Raw genomic sequence first — 20,811 nt, 5'->3', positions numbered from 1 at the left:
CCCAGCCCTGAAAGCGGGGATGAGGCAGGAAATGGCGGCCTCGGCCCCGCCCGCGCGGGGCGGGCTCGACGGCCCCGTGGCTGGGCAGGGGAAGGGGCGGAGCCGCGTCATGGCCGCCGGCCGCCTCCCGCCGGGGGCGCTCACCCTCAAGCAGGTATGGCCGAGCTCGGGGGTTCGGGCAAGCTGCGTCCTGTAGAAACGATGGGTAACTCGGTGGTTGTTTAAATATCCCTCGAAGCTAAGCGCCGAGGGTGCAGCTCGCAGCATTGTCGTGGGGCAGCGGGCAGACTTCCCTCTCTCCTTGCCAGTTCCTGAGGCGGCAGCAGGTCCTTCAGCTGTACCGCAAGATCCTGCGGGCTATCCGGGAGGTCCCTGCGGAGCAGGATCGCCGCTACTTAAAGGACTGGGCCAGGGAGGAATTCAGGAGAAATAAGGATGCTACAGAAGAGGTGAGGATCGGGAACCCGCACCTGTGATCGCCTGCCCTCGGGAATGGTCGCTGCACTGTCCTGCCCTGTGTGTTGGGGGTTTGTTCTGTAGGTGTCGCTTCCAGACTGGTGAGAACTCCTGCTGCCTCATCTATGCGAAGAAATAATCCAGCATGTCTAAACTTCCCTCTTAGCAGTAGTAATGTTTCTCAAAATCCCAGACAATAATCTGGAAATAAAAACCCAAAAAACAAATACTCTGCTTGCTCAAATCGCAGATAAGGAGAACAGTATCAAATAATACGGTAACATAAACTTGTTTAAGCTTTTTATAGCTTTTTTCTTCTTTTTAGCTTTATTTTCACCTGTTTTCAAGCAAAATACAGTCAAATGGGCTGGTTTGGGATGCGAAGCAAGTGCTAAATGCAGAAACCTTCACATTTCTTGTATGTCTCCTGTCCTCTGCATTCTGGTTCTTTCCCTTTTCTAGCCAGTGGACAAGGAATTGGTGGCTGAATTATGCAGACAAAGCCTTAGAGTCCTTAGATAAAATGTTGAGAGAAACCTGCACCTGCTCTGTAAAACCCATCTCCATAATGCTCATGTGCAGTTCTCACTACTGGCTTGCAAAAGCAACACACACACAGGCATAAAGAAAACATTAGGAGTTTGAATCCCATTAAAAAGTGAGTTTTAAAGCAAAGCCATTACCAAGTACATTGTTAAGAAACTGGAGAAAATTAATCTATTAAACAGAACCTGTTTTTCAACTGTCTCAGAGACAGCACTGTTATTTTACACAATGAAATAAAAGACAGTAGTGCCTGTAAGAATTCTATGTATTTTAATGCATTAAAAGTCTGCATACTTGTGTGAAACCTGTGCTGTGTATGGATGTACAGTTCATTAGATTCCATTCTGTTTTACAGGATGCAATCAGGATGATGATTACTCAAGGCAACATGCAACTTCAGGAACTTCAGAGAACACTTAAGCTGGCAAAATCCTGATCTTCATTTTGTTGGCAATTAGATTTTCATCTGTTGTAAATAAACAGTGTTTTTTCCAAAATGTGCTTATAATGGCAGCATTTTCTGGCAACCTGGTAATGTTTGAAGGAGGAATCTACCACACTGGGGCTTTGGTTTTCTCCCCTTCCCCATCCATTTATCATTTTGGGTACCATCAGAAGTGGAAATCACTTGGATCACAAAGGACATTTAAGAACTGCATGGATGATATAGCATGTGCTGCAGGAAAAGCAGAAAGTACCAAAAATTACAACAGCTGTGTTAATGCCAGTGCAATGGAAAATAAATATATACTAGATTATTTTGTCTGTGTTTTACTGTGTTGGCTGTAATTGGTAATATTCACAATGATAGCTCTTTATGTAGTGTGCCAAGGATTTTCACCCAAATTTGTGATTAAAAAAAGAATTTGGGATAAATAAATTGGCCCAGAACAAACATTAAAGAAATGTTTTGCATGTAGATGTTGATTTTCAGTAGTAGCTGAATAAAACTTATTTATGAAAGTGGGAGATTTTAGCCCCAGAGATGTTTATTACCAAGTACCTTCAAATTAGTATTTAAAAGTCAATATACAAAGAAGAATTACAGGTAGAAAATACTAACTGCAAAAGTTGTGGTTTGTTTATTCAGATGTTATACTACTTCACTTCTAATTATTAGCTTGCAACTGTTCTCACTTTCCTCGAGCTGTGATGTATCTTTTTTTTCCATATAATTTAAAAATGCCTGGATGAGCTGGGGATTTTCTCCACATAACCAGACAGGTAGCAGTAGATTGATGCCTGACTGTTTTAGGCTGTGATTCCAAGACGTGCAAGAAGTCTTCCGTCTTCCACTCTCCTACTGTAGTTCCATTAGGGAACACCCCTGCTTTTCAAGGTGGTTTTCTGCAGAGTTGCTGAGCTGCACAAACTGGCAGCAAGTCCAGTAACTAGGTATCACCACTGGCACCAGGGAAGGCACAGGACGGAATTCCAGGCTACAGGAGGAATAACCCCAGCTGGGAGCAGGAGCTATGGTTCAGATCTGTGAAGCCTCTGAGCTTCAATCAGTCAATGAAAAATACTTACCTAAAAACACTTCATTAAAAATTTACATTTTGTTAACATTTGCTAGTAGAACAGACTGACAGAACATTTTTGTGTTGGGGATTTATTCTTCATGTTAAGAGAATTTTGTATTTAGGGTTGTTTGTTTTGATTTTTTTTTTGTACTTAGGTATATTTTTATATGAGGTATTTTGACTGAACAGCCATAACCAATGTTGGCTGTTACCACAGTAGCCTTCCCTTCCCCTTCAGCCAGTGCTTGGATTTCTGCTCCTCGATCAGGTGGCTTTACCCTGCTGCCTCACCATGGTACTTTTCTTTCAGAGCCTGTGGCCTGCATTACCCCTTTGACTCCGAGTTTGTACATTTCCAGGTTGTCAACATGTAATCCAGAGCTAGGATTGACGGGCCCTGGACAGATGCTAACCTCTTGAGTGCTGCTGCCCTTCATCTCCACTGCTCTGAAGGCTTGCCAAGATAAAGCTGCCAACCAGAAGCCTTAAAGAGTCCAAGTACAGCCTGCAAAGGTAACTAAAATTAGCTGAAGAAAAAGGTAGGTAGATCACACCTGTTTTATAAAGTCCTTCAGTTTTGAAGAAGGGAGGGGTACAGAAAGGATTTAGCAGAAAATGCTTCTCTTTCTTTTACCATACACTCAGAGGCTTCAGAAAACCTCTAAAATCAGTAACCTGCAGCCTGGTTATTACCTTAGATTACTTGGTAATTACTTGGATTTACTTAAATTACTTGGACCTATGAGTGTGGTCTATATGGGAAGTAGAGCTAAAGCCAGAGCCTCTCCTTTGAGCTTGTGGGCAAGCTAAGGAGAGTGTGTGTGTGATTTGTGTGCAACTCAGCCCCACGCTTGTAACTTCTGAAAGGGGCACTTGCACCAGCCAACAGCACTCAGTACCTGCAGCCTCACAGATGGGGAGGTGTTACATAACCACAAACACAAAGCTTAGAAGTTGAAGTTCTATCTTCTGCTCCCCCTTCTGAGTCAAGTGAGGGGACTGTGTCAGTTTTTTGTGGCTAGAAAATGTTACACCACACATTTCTGAGCAACACTTAGTTTAATTGCTTGGCAAAACATCAGCTTCATCCAGGTGATACAAAACTTCAACAGCATGCTTCTGCATTCCTACTGTAGCTTAAACAAAACTGTAAACATACCAAAGTGTCTATATTAGACTACAGAAGTCAGAGCAAGAAAACTAGTATTTCCATAGCTGCAGATACACTTCTCTTGTGATAGTGCATTAACAGGAACTTTAAAAATACTGTTATACAATAGGACTTTTTTGCTTTATACATCTGCTAAGAAGACAAAAGCTTAATTACTAATTAGTGAATGGCGTTCTTCAACACTGTATTTTGTACTGATTTTAGAACTTAGTACAGAAAAAAAGTATTTTTCTCCTTGGCATAACAGTACCATCCTGTGTTGGAACTGATTTTGAACAGTTGTTCTAGCATGATCTGGTAAGTAAACTTACTTTTCTAGCAGAATCTGGTGGGGCCTTCTCAGAGGTATAAGGAGAAAACCCTAAAGGGGTGCAGATGCAATAGTTATAGTGCCTTGAGATTATCTGGAGTCTGTCAACATGGACAACCATGGTCAATGAATGTTCCAAATTTTATAGCAGAACATATTGATAAAACTTTTAAAATGTTGAGTGCTGTTTTGTGGGACTGCTTGTCCTGAAACCTGCAGACTCATCAGGGCCTGGTCTCCTTTTTAGGGACACAAGGGAAAGAACCAGAGGAGGAATCATTCAGAGGAGCAAAAGTAGACAGTCTGGACAAGGTGCCTGGGAAAAAATCCTGACTACAGAGAAAGAAACATTTGAATACAGGAAGCCAAGCTTTCACTTCCTTAGATAAAGGACTTTTTTAAGCTTCTTCAATAGTAGACAATTCAGCCATTTCCTGCTTGAAGGAAAAAAGATTTATATAAACATTCAACCTAACAAATAGACCACAGTTGCAGTAAAATACTTGCCATCCATGCCCTAAACAGAAGCTCTCAGATTACTGGAGTACACCCCCAACAATAGTGTAACCACAAGGAGCTCTGCAAGCAGGACACCGTTAATAAAAGACAAATCAGATTTAGCACTTGTTTTAATAACGGAAAACCAAGAGAAAAGCAAAGTGGTTGCTGAAGCCTCTGTACCTAATGGGATGAGTGGCCTTAGCATCTCCCTCCATGGTTGCCTGCTCTCTCCCAGCTGGAAGCCTGCATCTGTCACCTACCTTGGGCTTGTAACTAGAGTGGGTTCTTTAGCTTCTCTCCACTGACTAGAGAGAGGCCCTGGGAGTATCTAAAATAGGATCATCAGCCCTTCATCACTAATTCTGTCAAAAGCTATCAAACATCCTGCATTTATTTCAATACTAGTATCACAACATGTTTACTACATGTGGCATACAGTAGAACCCTCTAGTCTGTGTCCTGTGTGGTAGTAAGGAAATTCCCTTTTCAGAAAGCAGTTTTGGTTACTAATGCAGTTTGGTTTCAAGCAGCATCTGGAAACTTGAGAGTGCAATACTGACAGACTCTTGGAAATAACAAAGAAAGATCTAATCTGCAGCATTTCTTTGTTATCAGTGTAGTTTGCATATGAACATATGAACTCCTCGCTTACAGAGTTTCTGAAGTTATTTCTATTCCTGAAATAGTGTGTTGTGTTTGGATGTAACAGGCACTACAAATATATATCAATATTCCAAATTCCCATACAGCAGGTTCCAAAATGAGTCCTGATGCTTGATTACCTGCCTGGCAGGTGCTAGCTCTCTTTCTGCACCTTAGTCCTTAATTTGCTCAGCTCCTCTTCTAAGCATTTGATGTGTTCCTTGAGCGCAGCTTTGTCTTGCTGCGCTCTCTGGTTCGCTTGGCTCCGGGCTTCTTCTATCTTCCGCTCGTACCACTTCTCCATCTGCGTGGAAACAGCCTCGAAGAAGTACTGGGTTATCTCCAAGGCCTGGGAGGTGTCTCTGAGTGGAGCAGCAGGCGGGGCCGAGGGCTGCTGCTCCTGACCCTGCTGTGCCCCTGGGTGATGCAGAGCTTTGTGCCTCGACTGCCCACTTTTGCTGGACTTTTTTGTCTGAGTTCCTTTGTCAATGAAGTAGCCGCTCTGTGGTTCAGTTTTTGCAACTTCAGTCACTGGCTGCAAAGCAGCTTGAACTTTAACATGTCTTAATTTGGAGCCTGAAAGCTCAGAGGAGGGCAGCTCCTGCTGGAACTTGTGGAACGTGCTGGTACTCACAGCTTTGTCCTTTGGCCTGACATCTTGAGCAGGGGAAGAAACTGGTCCACCAGCCACTACCTGTCGCTCTGTACCTATAGAATATATTATAGGCAATATATTAAGAAGAAGTCTGGGCATTTATTTTAGCCTTAGAAGACCTCATTGTTTGATAAATGATGGGATTTTGTGTGTACCTTGTACAGGCTTATATTAGTTTATCACATCTTCACAGTCAGGTGATGTAACAAAAAAATCATTAAAGGAGAAAAACTGGACCAGGCAGAGAGATGCTGCATTGCAGCTGCAGGGCTACAGATGGACAACAGGCAAAGGACATAAATATTAGCCAAAAATTCTTCACTGTGAGGCACTGACACAGGTTACCCAGAGAAGCTGTAGTTGCCCTGTCCTCAGAAGTGTGCAAAGCCATGCTGGATATGGCTCCGAACAACCTGGTACTGTGGAAAATGTTACTACCCATGGCAAGGGGGTTTGGAATGAGATGGCATTTAGGGTCCCTTCCAATCCAAACCATTCTGTGATTCTGTGATTTCATCAGAAGGACATGTAACAAGTATCAGTCTAGATTTCCAAAGTAAGTTATGTCTGCTGATATTTACAAACTCCCTACTTCTACAAAACTTGAAGTCCCAGTAATTTTTGAAAGGTCACACATTTCTATGCTATTGAACTGTTCCAATGCAGAATAGCTCATATTCAAGCACCACAAGATCTCTTATATGCCTTTCTATTTGATGGGGCATCCATGTCTGTTCACTTTGCATAGTGTTTAAGAGACATATACATTGCATTTTACAGAAGCCAGGACTCAGATAGCATTCTACTTGGCTATAGACACCTGGCCCTTCTGCACATTTCTTTTTTTTCCCTCAGAATCTTCCAGGGCCAAGAGTTATTCAAAGCACCAAAGGATTTTTACTTCAAAGACATAGTGGAAGCATCAGGAACAGTCAATGGAATTCCACCCAGCAACCTATTAAAATATTCCCAGTGGCTGCCCTGAAGTGTATTTAAATCCCAAGACATTAGGCATATAGAGGGGGGAAAGCACACCACCAGAATTATGTACTACTAATAATACAAGTACCCCTCAGTTAACGAGCTCACCCTTGAATGGATATGACAGCCAAGTACCTGACGTGGTTGTACCCAATGCTCCGTCTTGTTTAACGCAAAAGTGTTGCCCAAAGCTTTGTTCTGGCATCTGGACTCTGCTCCTTCCCCCATCTTCCAAGAGGTTATTTGGAAGTGTGATATAGGAATGCTGGTGGGAGCCCTCTGACTGCAGCACAGGCTGGTTGGCTTTACAGTCCTTGGCACTGTGGGGGTTGTTATCAGTATCCAGGGTCTCAGTGAGAGACTCACAAGTGGACAAAGTTGATTTTGGTCTCGATGACCTGGAATCTCCAGAAAGCTTGAGCTCCAGATTCTGAATCTTCAACAAGCACCAGGTCTTCAGCTCATCAACCAAGGAAATCTAGCAGAAAGAGACTGTAAATTACATGATCTTATTATGAGATCCTATGGTTCCTGAGCTGCTGAGGACATGTGACAGGGACAAAGAGAAGCAAGATGGGTATGTGTGGGCTTAGACTTCCTGTTAAAATGTGCACGCTGCCACTGGGAATATTTAAAGGACTGCAGATCAAAAAAGGTGGAGAACTATGCACTAGCTTATGAATGGCAGTCTCTTTAGTCCAAGCTATCAACTCATAGATATGAATATGCTACTTCCAATGCAACTCTGAGTTCTCTATCAGGGATGACTTGTTTAATCATACAGTCAGTGGTACTTTCCAAGTGCAAGGAACACCACATGGTCATTTTCTAAGAGTGAAATTCAAATTAAACACTTCTGGGGAGCCGCTTTATACAACTACCAACCTCTTCTCCTTTCATTCAGTGACAAAGGTGAGTCCCCCACTAAATGATAAATCAGTAACAGCTTTCAGATTACACAGATGCTTAATAAGTGTCAGCTGCAGATGCATTTAAATAACTTCAAATAGGAGTAGCTCTTTTCACCCTTTTGTTCATATGACATAATGAATTTAGGTCAGGCCTTCCTAGGCACAAGGATGTTTAGTCAGTGTGTTTAGTAAAGCCCAATTCTTTTTTTTTCAGATGTTTCAATTAGACCAAACTGAGCAGGAACAACTGACTTAATGACTTTATTCACTTCACTGATGTATCACTCCAGCATCCTGTGTCTTAAATGAAGATTACAAGGAGACGGAGCACAAGCCTAAATGTTTAGAAGCCAATAAAATACTTATGTCTCTTATGAAATAAAAATGAAAGATGCCTTAGTTTGGAGAAGAGTGTTTGGTGAATATTAGACCCAAAGTGTTTTGATCAGTATCCTATGCAAGGATTATCACAGCTGTCAGTCTTTTTACATGGATTTGGAATGGTCATACAAACATTCATGACATTTTCCTAGCACAAAGTGCATTTCTCAATTCTTGGAAGAATACTAATAATGAGAAAATAAAATGTATTTTAAATTCACCTGTGTGAGTGGAGATACACAGATTTCTCAGCAGGTTTTAAATGGTGAGTGTTTGCAGAAGCTGGAAGTGCAAGAGCTGGATCTCTACAGGAGCAGTTTTTCTTGTACTGCTGGTTGAACGAGCATACAAAAAAATACTTTCCTACTGGCTGTAATACACAGCTTGGAGATGGTGCTGTGTTGCTAGCATCAGAGGACAGAACTTCAGCCTTTAATACATGGGGGGAAAAAAGATCAGATAGAAGGGAGAGATTCCCAGGACCCACAACCAAATGGACGAGAAGAAAAAGGAACAACGCAGACCTTAGCCTTTTTTACTATTTGAATATGTTCCTGCATATGTCCTCTAATGAAGCAAAAGCTGAAAGCACAACTGTGAAAAACTTAGTGCTGGAGATTTTTGCAAATCACTGTGTTAGAAAAATGGTGTTTTGTTGTAGAACCCACACTAGAGACATACCAAATTTAATTACAGCAGTGGGACTGGATTTCACATTCCTCATTTCTAATGCAAAAACTTTATAAATTTGGTTTAGTGACTAAGATAGTGGGTAGGAATAATTTGGTCTTTGAAGCTCTTTTACCTGTTTGAACAGATGTGACACATCTCTGATATTTTCTGCCTGCTGGAATGAAACTCCTGAGCTGACCTACCAGGGCATGGACTAAGAGAGAGTAGCTGTTTCAAGCCGTACCTGCCGCTTCTCCCCCTCGCTCTTTTCCAGCTCCGTGTGCTGCTGCAGGCGGTGAAGGCACTCTGTCCTCTCTGCTGACAGTCGCTCGGCCATGAGCTTGTCCAAAACTCGGAGCTGTGGGGAAAAACACTGTTCAGCTGAGATCATCGTGTTAGAAACCAAAATCAAAGTACAGTCTGTCTTTCAGTCTTTGTTTCTAGGAATGCTGCCAACTACAATTAGATGTAGCTTGCAAAGAGGCTCAATCATAAAATTACCAATGAGTAACTATTTAATTAAAAATAAAAAGTAATTTAGAGGATCTTGAGTCTCAGTGCCTACATAATTCAGCAAGAGGGATTTTGACAATTATGAACTGACCAGTCATAGGACTGCCTTCTTTCCCTCTTAATGGCTCAAGCCCTTAAGATTCATTGTCTAAAGAAGCACCAGAAGCCACTTAACACATTAAATGTGTTTTTTCTCAAGAAAAAAACTGGTTTGCAGCATCAGTTCCCAGTGGAATGTCAAAGTTCCCTGACTTGAGTATTAGAGTTCAGGTTTGCTTTTACAATACAAGAAGCAAAAAATGAATCTCTACAATGAAAATATTAATTAAATTCAGGATAAGTTTCTAAATCATATAGACAAGCAGAACTTCAGGTCATATTCTTACTTGGTGTTGAGTTTTGCTTTCCATCTGGCCCAGCTTAATATTCATTTTATCCTGTACTGTCCCAAGCTCAGCTTTTATCTCTTCCACTGTTGCCTCCAGCTGATTCTCCAGTTTATTTATCAAGGGCTCACAACGACATCCATTTATGGGTGCCTGAAAAGCGTGATAATGACACGTTTACTTGCTACACCCCACCACACCCTCTTAGTGCACTTGGAACATTATCACAGACTCCTTCAGTCAGTCTTGGGTTCTTCTATCCCATGTACTGTATCTCACCCTCCTGACAGTATCTTACAGCAGCTCAGCAAATGGGCTGTTAATTGAAAAAGCACAGACTACATGAGGATTGATCTGATGTGTATGGACACACCCTAACACAGCAGTGTTGATTTCACTGGGCTACAAGCAGCACTGAGCTCAGACCCTGTGTGCTGACTGAGGGAACACCACATCACAGGCCTAGACCCCGTGTCTCAATGCTGTAATTCTCAACTGTAAAAGAATCTGATTTTGTGGATGTGTGTGGGTTGTGTGCATTTGCTTTTTAACCTAATGCCAATCACGTGCTCTGTCCTTTGTCAGTACTGAATGGCAAGGCCTCGCTGCTTCTGTTTGCCCTCACCCTCCTGGCATTCAGCTACCCCTTGCCTGCTGGGCACTCCTCTGCCTACCTTTGACTCATGTGATACCATCCCATGGCCCCTCTGCAATGGCAGCTGCACTGACTGAATTCAAATCTCTCAGGGAGGTGGTCACAGAAGGCTCCCTTAAGCAGGGACAGATAAACCTCATCAGCTTCCTCTGCAGCCCAAAGGCAGAAAATGGCTCCTTCAGGGTCTGTGCCAGTAGCCCAAATCAGCTGCTCTGAATCTGTCTGCAAAAGAGCCTCCCTCTCTTCTTTAGCCCCACAGCAGTGTTTCATAAATTGGGGGTCACTCCCTTGGCAGGGAAAGGTGGGTGGTTTGCTGAGTACTAAAGAAAGCTTCAGAAGCACATGTACTTCAGAAATTATGTTTGCTATTCATGGCCTCAGGGCATCAAAGAAGACAAGCAAAAAAGACAAGGAGAGAGGGGTGTCGTGCATTTCAGGAAATACTGTATGGGAGTCTAGCTCTATGAAGCTAATCTTTGTGAATAGATGAGATTTGTATACAAGTCCTGTCTGCTTTCAGCACCTCTCTGTACCTCCATAACTTTAATATATGAAAGGTCCCTCAGTCTTCCTGATGTCTGCTGTAGGATAATTCCATAGTGCCCCGTCTGGAAATTTCTCAAACATTACATGGAGATGTTGGAAAGCAGTAAACAGACAGTAAAACTTTTGAAGTCTGACTTGAATGGTCTTCAGAATCTGCTGAAATTCTGATTCAGGAAGGGACGGATAAAAGCTGATGGATGGATGCGAGAAACTAAGGAAATAAAAGGACAGGATTTCCAGGAGTACAAGAGGGCAATATTAATAAAACAACAATACAGATGTCTACAGGATAATTTAATGGCTGTTTTTATGCTTTCTTATAAATATCTACTGGTAATTAATTGTGTAATAAAGTGACTAAAATATTATTTTCCAAACTGGATAAATGCACGTGACCTGGTAGCTCCAGGTTTATTTGTTTACCAGTTTCTGTAGAAATCCTGCCCCCAGTAAACACAGAATACCCAAAGACATGTTGCAAAATCCAGAAAGGACTGGAACAGAATTTACTGAGCTTACTCAACCTCTTGGTTTAGGTAATAAGCTGCTGCTTTTCCTTGGAAAATTTATTTGCATCTCCTGTCAGAACTCTTAATGTTTCAAAGTATATAATGGAAGTTCTCATGTAATTTCCAATCACTGTTCACTCCTTATCTTTGCAGATCAAAACTTTGCAGATCAAAAAGACTTAAGTATGTCTTCTTTAACAGGCACAAAACCAGCTTATTGTTTGCCAGACTTCAGGCTAAAATGCAGCTGAAGCCCAAGCAAGGAAAACCAATCACAAGCCATGATTTCATACCCCTGAGAGTGCAGTTAGTGGAGCGTATTTTCTATCTGTTACCTGTGCCCCAGTTCCACAGGCTGCTCACCATGTCTCCCTCTGTGAGGGCAGTGGCTCACCTGCATCACTTTCCCATCCTTTCCTCGGTAGAGTGTGTAGAGCTGGTAGGCTCGGACCTCGTGGGGAGGGGGTGGAGAGGAGCAGTGGTGTTTACTTCTGCGCTTAGGCACATTCTTCTGGGGCTGAGGGAGTGTCTGCTGATCAGCTGGGGAGATGGGGTCTGAGAGTGCTGAAACCTGTATAACATACACACAGTGTTTTGCCTATTATGAGCACCTTGGTAAACTATTCCTGGTGGGAATGGGACAAATTCATTGTGACAATTACAGCAAAAATCACTCCTATCTCAAGACTGTCTGCCCCAGGAGCATGGTGGGGCTGCTGCCCCGACATTCCAGAGGGACCCACACCACTTCTGAACAGCTATCCCTTCTTTCTCTCTGCTGTTTTAAATTAACCGATACCTTTTCCTTTGGCTTTTTCTTTTTGCTCTTTTTCCCTTTGGGATCTGGTGAGGCTGACCGGGGTTTATCCTTCAGATTGTTCTTCCTTTCTGGGGGCTGGTCGCTGCTTGGTGTGTCATCAGCAGCTGAGACACTGCCCTGCTTGAAGCAAAGACAGGGAGTTCAGAGCAGTTGCAGAGATGGGGAAAAGGAGCCTCTTCTTTGATTGCCCAGCTTTAAGCGGCTCTGCACATGTGAGTGGGAAATGCTTTAGCAGCAGAGCATGACAGACTGCCTCGGGCAGCTGCTGGGGCCAGCACAAGTGATGGCTCCAAATAGACTGAGTCCTCAATGGGTTTTCATGACAGTCCCTCCTCACAGCAGATCCAGCTGGTAATGGCAGGCTGTACCTTGCTCTGTACCACTTCATCCCGTGGCACCGATTGAGCCCTCCTTTCCTCCTTCAGTCTCTCTCTCTTCTTCCTCAGGCTTCTCCCACGGTTAAATCGCGAGACCTGAAGACAGACCACACTGTTACTCAGTGATGTCATGCTCTTCTCTACAAGAAAACAAGGACAAGTAATAGAGCAGACCTTTTCCTTGTCTGAAAGGCAGCGGAAAAAGGAGAGTGCACTGCCAGATGGGACACTGATGAGCCAAGCAATGTGGGTGTTTATGGCTGTGAAAACACACCAGCACTGAGCTCAGTCTGTTTGGGCACTGCTGTCCCCTAGAAGGGTGAGCACCTCCTCTGCTGTCTTTGTGCTGGTTCCCAAGCCAAGCCCAGCCCATGCAGAGGTGACAAGGAGGAGGAGGGCAAGGATTGTGCCTGGTCTCCTGCTCTCCTGCCTTCTGGCTTGAAGAGCGTTGCAGCATTTCACACATAGCTGCAAAGTATAAACAGGACATAAACATTTTTTCCCCATTACAAAGCATCCTCCAGTGCTGGCCACATTTCTGGGGATGGGATATGCCTGAGGTAGGCAGCAGACTGGTACAACTCAGAAGCTTCTGGATACAGGGCAACTTTCTAAACCCTGGGCCACTGCCTCCGACAGCTCCACCCTCTGCCAGTCAGGACACAGAGACCTCTGACAGCACTTCATGCTGAGGCTTAATCTGCACACCTTGCTCACCTTGGGGACTGAAAGGCTCTATGTCAATAGACCTGGGTCCAGCCCACAATGCCAGCAGAAATGTAGGCAGCTTTCACAGCAGAAGACAAGGGGAGCAGGGGATGCAGCCTCCCAAGATTAAGTGGCCTCAGCTCCATGTAAATGTGTGTATTGGGGAGAGACATATAATGTACCTGTGACGCTTTAGTGAGCAGGAGCGCAACCTCGGGGTTATTGTGCTGTCTGGCAACCTCTAGAGGGGTCTGGCCTGCCTGAGAGAAAAGAGAACAGCATTTCCTTCAAAACACAAGCTACTGGAAACATGGAATTTCTCCAACCAAGTTCAGTGCATACTCTGTGCACGAGATTGAAGTGACTAATTGTGCCAATTTACCGTGATATAATTCAACACTTCACAACCAAGAATTTTCTACCAAGCCTATGAGGAATGTTGAAAGGCCTCTACATTAATATAAAATACCAAAAAAACTCTGTGTCCTGCTTACATTGTTGACAACAGATGCATCAGCCCCTGCCTCCAGCAAGAGCTTCACCACCTTCTTGTGATTTAGAGCAGCAGCTACATGGAGTGCAGTATCCCCTGCCTGCAAGTCAGAAAGCAGAAAACAAACTTGAGACATTAGTCCTTGGGTCTCACTCTACAGAATCCACACCTTTCTAAAAGATGCTCAGAGATGAAAAAAAGCTACTTACTGATGCAACAACTAAGCTGAAATAAGGCCCAGTCAATAAAAAATGACTGAATGGAGAGGAAGATGACAGGAGGGGGCAAAGTGCTGCTTCACCCTGAGTTTGAAAAATGCAGCTGGGGCACTAGTGATCTGATTTATCTAAACCAAATGACACATGAAGCAGCTTGGAGACAGCCCAGCTCTACCTCCAGTAAATGGATATGACATCTGAAGGTAGAACAAGTTTTCCCACCACAACCTTCTCTTCTTTTTCTTTTTTTCCCCCAGGTTTGATTATTTGGTGTGCAGGTGGTCATGTATCACATTACTCAGAAATACTAAGGTAAGTACCGGCAGTGAGATGGTTGGCATGCTCTTCACAGGTATCCTCAGGAAAAACTGATTTTGGATCAGAGCCAGGAGGCAATCTGGGTCCAGCACTAACACACTGCCCTGCCCTTGTCCTGGTGCAGTGAGGGGAAGACAGCCATGAACAGATTTTGGCACTGGTAACAGAATTGGCAGCTGTTCAAATGAGACCAAACAAGTGTGTATAATGTTTTTCTGTCCCCCTGGTCTTGCATTTTGCCTTCATAAAATTAGATTTCCTCAGCACTAGTGCCTGTTGCTAACTTAGATGAGGTGTACTCCTAAATCAAATCATTCTATGGGTAAATATGGAACAACTTTGGGTAGTGCCGGGGAGTGAAGCAAAGGGATGTCTCCCTGGGCCAGGTTCACAGCAGTTGATCTTAATATTCAGTAGCTCATTTTGCAAGTTAAAAAACTCATTTCCAAGTAAAATTACATAGTAAATTTAACATGCTGAAACCCATTTTGTTTTCTGTAATATCTCATAGTGAAGAAGGAACATTAAATGTACAGTTCAGAAAACATCTTTATGATCCTCAACTACACATGGAAGATTTCCCAGGAACATGAGAAAATGTTGTTAAGTACCACATAATATGTTTATTTAGCAGATTTAACACATTTTAATGTACTAATTTCTTTCCCTTCTACCACCCAATTAGGCTATGCTATAGGTACAGCAATCAATTACTTCCCTATAAAACAACTATGGATGATTAATCCTAGGCTGGACTGATCATTACTTTGAATTTAGAGCATGCTTTGTCTTCACTTTTATGTCCTCTTAATTCCCCCTACTGCAAAGTGCAGCAAAGAAAAGTATTCCAGAGGAATTTGCACTTTGGTAGCATCTAAATGTGAGTTGTGCTCCACAATGTCTCTGTAATGGCTATAAGATCATTAAATCACCTCATAAATAAGCAGTGCTTTAAAGAAATAATGCAAATGTGATGGCAAAATAATAAACCGCTGATATGCCATTACTTTAAGGCTATTCTTAAAAGCTTAGGCATTTGGTGGTACAGTGGAACACACAGAGTGAAGCGGGATTACTTGGGCAGGAATTCCTCTTCCCAACAACTGGCCATATGCAGAGAGCACAGAGTCACAATGAAGTTCATGCACTGACCTGGTTCTTTTCATGGACAGAACAGAAAGCACTGAGCAGCACCCTAATGATGGGCAAGTGATTATAACGAGCAGCCACATGCAGACAGGTATCTCCTGCCTGCAAACAGAAACAAAGCTCTGAGTATGTAATCACAGTGAGAAAGCCTGTACTTGTCATGATGCTCAGGGATGAAATAATCCTATTAAATCACAAAGAGCAGTAAACACCACACATCTCCACAGAACAGCAATGCTGTCTTCTCTGCAGTACAGAATCTGCTATCATGGGTGGGAAAGTTTAGCAAGAGCTGGGGTCAGGCAAGGTGAGAGCATGAATTGTTTAACCACTGATGGGAAATACTGGAAAAATAAAATGCTATTTTACTGGCACTACAAACCCTGAGTTAGTTATATTTTCCCATTAAATCTGTCTTCTGAACCACAAACCAATGCAATTTGGAATCTCAGCTTAGGGATCCACATAATGTAGAAAACATAAGTGGCACCCAGAGCAGCATTCCCGTGAAGGGTAGCATTTGTGCAATTGAGCCTGGGAACTGAACAAAACCCTACAGGTTTCCATTTCACTGCCCACTTCGTTATCAAGCAGGGCAAAAATATCTGGCTTCCTTTTGCAGATTGTTTTTTTCTTTATCCATCATTCCAGAATCATTATAAATAGAAGGAAAGCTGTCTGAAACTGAAGCCACCTCAAATCTACCTCATTTGACAGACTGACACACAGTATATATGATCTGCAGATCTGAAGCCTTTCACCACTGTCTTCAACAGCAAAACCCCATTTGGCTCCTTCTAGCCTTGCTCAAGAGATGAGTACAAGTAGTGCATCACTCAGTCCTACCAAAAGCATTCCTGTGCATAATGAATACAATGGTTGGGTAGTATTATTTTCAATATAACTTATAATAAAAATCATTGCTAAAAACCTTTCTGAGTATTTTTACAAGTAAAAGCAATATACCTAAAAAAAAAGTCACACAAAAATGAGCATATTATTTCCAAGACTTACATTATTTTTGAGGTCTGCTCGAGATCCTCCAAGTAACAAAACACGAGTACTCTGGGAATGGCTATTCTGGCAAGCCAGGTGAAGAGGTGTGTTACCTGCCTTAGAGAAATACAGGAAAATATAAAAGCCATATTTAGAAATTGGACATAAGCATTAAAATATAAGACCTCACAGATCTTTGCACAAGAAGATCCACCCAAGGGTGGGAAACTAGTCTTCCCAAAGATATGAGATGAATGAACCGAGAGACTGAAATCCCCACTTCATTCTGGCAGTGGTTTACCCAGGATATAATAAAGGCAGAAATAGGACAGTATTATGATATCTGCATTGGTCAAATCTGTTTACAGGAAGAAAGAACTCTAGAAACTGTCTCGTTCATTAGTCTCAAACAGCAGTGTTAAATATTAAAGAACTGTAATTCTTGTGTTTCAGGTTTCCCCCATGCACAGAAACAAAAAATCAAACTGCCATGGCACGAGATCTTTGATCCCAGTCACGATTGCTGCAGGGTAGTGAGCAGACCACGGTCACAACTCCTGTCTCCTTACGATTGTAACACAAACCAGCTTGAAGTCTGGCTGGGTCTGTAGGTGCTCTCACTGGGCAGGATACAGACTTTAGGCTATCAAGAAGCTTTTTTATGTTCGGGCAGCACACCAATCTCCAGCCAAGATGTGAAGGGAGGGCAAAAAGCCACACAAACCCCAGAGAACCACATACTGTGGTTCCTCAAAGAAGAAAATTTGTAGAAATTGACAGAAATCAAGGAAGTGTTGGCTTGTGTATTGCCATCCTAACACAGTGAACGATTTTATTGGTCTGACAAGTTTTTCTGGCAGCATTTGGCTTTTGTTGGTCTGAAAACACTCAGGGTTTTTGGCTCTTGGGAGCTAGAAATTAAATCACCTCAGGTAAAAAGGTTTACCAGGCTTACTACACTACCTGTTCACCTTGATTATGTCCTTTGATTTGTCCCCCTTGCTTTCAAGACAAGATCAAAGCTGCAGGGTTTGAATTACAAAAGCCAACCCTTAGATGTGGTCTTAGGTCTTCACTTCCATATTACAGACCTGAATGTAGTCTCTAAGCTGTGGCAGACATGAACGTTTTTTTTTCTCAGCTAAATTGTGTTTAAGTGTCAAGTTTTTCCCTCCCAAGTTTATCTCTAAAAAGCCTCTGCAATGCCTTTATCATTTGCTGTTTGGCAGGTTGGCCCTGGTGTGAATGCAGAGGTGAGGACTTCAGTTCTGTGAGAATCACGGTGCTAAGGGTCCGAGCTGATTGAGCGGCTCATCTGGCTCATCTCCCATGGGGTGACAAATCTCTTACCAACTTCTGAGAGGGAGAGAGGGTCCAAGTTGTACCAGTCTGGGAATCTTCACTGAAATGTACAGACTGATGGAGAATCTAAAAATAAGGCTACAGCTGATCTCATTGGATGATATATCACAGCAGAAAGGGTTTTATTAAGCTGACTTAAATGAAAATAAACTGCACCTCCAGGGTGACTACTGTGCAGGAGGAATACAGCTACTCAAAACGCTGTGTCAAATCCTTCCCATCTTCTGCTGCTTCACAGGTTTGGCAAATCTGGCAGCCCATATCTCTCCCATCCATCCAAAATCGCACAATTCCCAGGTGTAAGTCTACAGTCTGTGGGATGCTCCTGCACATGGCACTCAACCTTGGCTGCCAGAAAAGCTGTCAGAATGATAATGCCTTGTCATCAGTAACACAAAAAGCTGAGAGAACAGAGAAACCATTTTGGGATTAAATAGACTTAAGCTTTTCTTTTTTTCTTGAAAACAAAAGGGGTAAAAGCACGTGCAAGCATGCATGATTCCCACATTTTTCAGCAGCTCCTGAGAATATATCTTGTCCATTAAAAACCACCCAAAGAGTGAAATGCAAAGGGTAAGACATCAAAGACTAGCACAGGAGCTGCTCAGGCAGTATTTAAGTTTGCCAGTCATATTTCAGCCATCAACCCTGCTGAGCTATTCTGTGCACATACTTTCCCAGAGAGGTTGCCTCCAGCTGACATAAACTGGGTTGTAAGCTAAATCTTTTAATTCCCAGAGGCACCCAAGCATGCAGGATAACCAGACTTGCATCTGAAGCCCACACCTTTGTAATAAGTGTATGTGTATACACAGGCAAGCATATCCAGGGATAGGAGCAAAATGGTTCACAAAGCATAGTCAAGCATGGGAAGTTTTCTAAAGTACCCTTGATACAAATAAATCCAGGTGGACATTACAGCAAAAGTAATTACAGTAAATAAAAACTGGTACTTGAAATAATACAAATGAAGGAATACACATAATATTGAAGATGATGTAATTGCAGACCACAAAGTCACCACAACTGTACAAACATATGCTTCTATAGTGCCTATACACATATGCACCTATAGAAACACTATGCCCAAGAAACATGCCTTTTTGCTATAAATCTTAGACTTTGATCTAAGTCTCCTTGTCTCCTTTCTTTCCCAGCCCCTTTCAGTTGTTGTTTTAGAGACACATTTACCAAAAATGCTTAGAGATTCCCTAAAGCAATTCCTCTCCTTGTCACACAGGGCACAGTGCCAGGCCATGTGATCTGACCAACCCAGCAGCACAGTTGTCCAAACCCTGACTCTGCTCACACCATGGGCTGCTATCACCATTTCCTGGACTATTCCATCAACTTCTGAATTACTGAATTGAAGTGTCCCTCAGTTATAACAATTAGAGTGGAACTAAACCCCTTTACTTTGTTATTCTTTCCTCTAAATGGCTCTCAAGGTATTACAAATACCAAAAGGAATATAATCCAGGTTCATTACAAGATTCTGGGAAGAGACAATGCTAATATATTAGGAAGAACTTCGTAACCAAAGACACTTTTTTGTTTTCTTTCCCTCTATGGCTTACATGCCTTTGGCGGTTTAATTTCTGGAGAAAAACAGATTTTCAATACCATTGTCTTATTAGTACAATTCATTTCCATTTTAAATCACACCAATCACAATGAATCTCCTCAGTATAAATTGGAGCACCATGGAGACTTCTACAGGAATGGCAGTGTTCCTCAGCTGTAATTAATGTATCATTCAATGTGTTATTGAGTTTTTCCTGCATCAGCTGTCAAAATATGAATTTCCTAATGCCTGTGGATGAACCATCCAGGTGTAATAAATGAAAACAAAAAGAGGAAAAAAAAATCCCACTAAGAGCTGGTCCCCCACCTGCTGAGAAATGGCACGGCCAGAAACCTCCAGTTCTGAGAATCAGCCACCTTAGACCAGAACTGAAAGCTCCTCCTCCATGGGTCTCACCTTGTTCTTGGCAAGAACGTTGGCTCCTGCTTTAACAAGCACTTTGGCAGACTGACTGAATCCATGCCAACAAGCTTCATGAAGAGCAGTGTTCCCATCCTGAAGAGCACACACACAAGAGGAGACTGTTAGGGGCTGTATAACCAACCCACTCTTAAAAATATTTTCATTTCCTACTAGCTTATTTTCTATTTTATTTTTAGAAGAGGGTAAAAATACTGTTATTTGTCTGGAACATGAAACTAGTTATATTTACTCCTAAATTAAACTTACAGCCTGGTATCCTTAAGTTTCTGGGATAATCATGGGATGGGAACTGTGTAGTCTTTTGCGTAGGGCGTAGTATGGTAAAGTAGAATCTTTAATTCATCCCTTAATGAGCTGAGAACAGACTCTTAAACCAAAAACTATCAGCCTAATATAAAAGCATAACTAAACCAGTAATTTGTATTAAAGAGATGGTACAGCTTTTTTTTCAGTGTAATTGTTCCAATTACTCTCAAAGCATCAGACACGTACTAAGGAGTATAAACTATAACTTCTTCTCTGAGACCTTAACATTACTGAGTGCCAAAGCTACCATCCCACAGGGCTTTTGTTTATTACCTTGTCTTGTCTGTCCAAAGCACAGCCCTCTTGAATCAGAGTTGCTATTATATCGGTGTTCCCTACAACAGCAGCCCGGTGTAACGCTGTCTGGTCACCCTGCAAAAAGAAGCAAATTTGTAATTGGTACAATTTCCACCTCATTTTGACTTAATGCAAATGCAGACAACACACAGAGGGGCTGCATCTTCGACACACATACTAAATCCAAGCTGCTTTTGGAAACAGTCCCCCTAAACAGCTACCATAAGTTTCCAAGATTAATGAAGTTATTGAAAGTATCAGAGCTACAAACCATTCACAGAAGTTTGCACGTCATCACAATCCCAAATAGAGTGCTGAAGCATTCTAAAAACATGGCAGTACCAGAAGGCAGTGAATTGGACACATTTGGCTCTATGTGTCTGACAGTCATCAGTGTCTGT

At 42.4% G+C, this 20,811-nt stretch overlaps 2 protein-coding genes across 24 annotated transcripts in view; one reads left to right on the top strand and one right to left on the bottom strand.

Moving 5' to 3' along the window:
* The first annotated feature begins 16 nt into the window (after positions 1 to 16).
* LYRM2 (LYR motif containing 2) lies at positions 17 to 1,760 on the top strand. 2 transcript variants are annotated; one of them, XM_023922257.2, is made up of 3 exons: positions 17 to 154; positions 309 to 449; positions 1,358 to 1,760. In XM_023922257.2, exons 1-3 carry the CDS (start codon positions 20 to 22, stop codon positions 1,436 to 1,438), a joined length of 357 nt encoding a protein of 118 aa, XP_023778025.2. In that variant the 5' UTR covers positions 17 to 19; the 3' UTR covers positions 1,439 to 1,760. The 2 variants fall into 2 exon arrangements, with proteins under 2 accessions (XP_023778025.2, XP_086732668.1); XM_086876542.1 differs by lacking the exon at positions 1,358 to 1,760 and adding an exon at positions 541 to 733.
* Positions 1,761 to 3,565: 1,805 nt separating this feature from the next.
* Positions 3,566 to 20,811, bottom strand: part of ANKRD6 (ankyrin repeat domain 6) — a 98,280-nt gene continuing 81,034 nt past the window's right edge. For 6 of the 22 annotated variants that reach the window (XM_086876536.1, XM_023922256.2, XM_086876537.1 and 3 more), the window contains 13 exons: positions 20,387 to 20,485; positions 19,781 to 19,879; positions 16,456 to 16,554; positions 15,445 to 15,543; positions 13,758 to 13,856; positions 13,446 to 13,523; positions 12,547 to 12,651; positions 12,158 to 12,295; positions 11,753 to 11,929; positions 9,649 to 9,801; positions 8,994 to 9,107; positions 6,921 to 7,263; positions 3,566 to 5,857 (listed from right to left, as the gene is read on the bottom strand). In XM_086876536.1, the coding sequence (XP_086732662.1) occupies positions 5,304 to 5,857; positions 6,921 to 7,263; positions 8,994 to 9,107; positions 9,649 to 9,801; positions 11,753 to 11,929; positions 12,158 to 12,295; positions 12,547 to 12,651; positions 13,446 to 13,523; positions 13,758 to 13,856; positions 15,445 to 15,543; positions 16,456 to 16,554; positions 19,781 to 19,879; positions 20,387 to 20,485 (2,157 nt within the window). In that variant the 3' untranslated portion in view covers positions 3,566 to 5,303. Of the gene's footprint in view, positions 5,858 to 6,893; positions 7,264 to 8,993; positions 9,108 to 9,648; positions 9,802 to 11,752; positions 11,930 to 12,157; positions 12,299 to 12,546; positions 12,652 to 13,445; positions 13,524 to 13,757; positions 13,857 to 15,444; positions 15,544 to 16,455; positions 16,555 to 19,780; positions 19,880 to 20,386; positions 20,486 to 20,811 lie in introns of all 22 variants that reach the window. The other 16 variants (XM_086876530.1, XM_023922254.2, XM_086876531.1 and 13 more) reach the window with 6 other exon arrangements.

Source organism: Cyanistes caeruleus, chromosome 2, assembly GCF_971803275.1.
Source record: "Cyanistes caeruleus chromosome 2, bCyaCae1.hap1.1, whole genome shotgun sequence".
Lineage (NCBI taxonomy): Eukaryota > Metazoa > Chordata > Aves > Passeriformes > Paridae > Cyanistes > Cyanistes caeruleus.
This window is presented reverse-complemented; position numbering and strand designations above follow the sequence as displayed.

Coding starts and splice junctions, on each gene's coding strand:
- LYRM2 (XM_023922257.2), top strand. CDS start 20: ATGAGGCAGGAAATGGCGGCCTCGGCCCCGCCCGCGCGGGGCGGGCTC. Junction 155..308: donor GGGCGCTCACCCTCAAGCAG/GTATGGCCGAGC, acceptor TCTCCTTGCCAG/TTCCTGAGGCGGCAGCAGGT. Junction 450..1,357: donor ATAAGGATGCTACAGAAGAG/GTGAGGATCGGG, acceptor TCTGTTTTACAG/GATGCAATCAGGATGATGAT.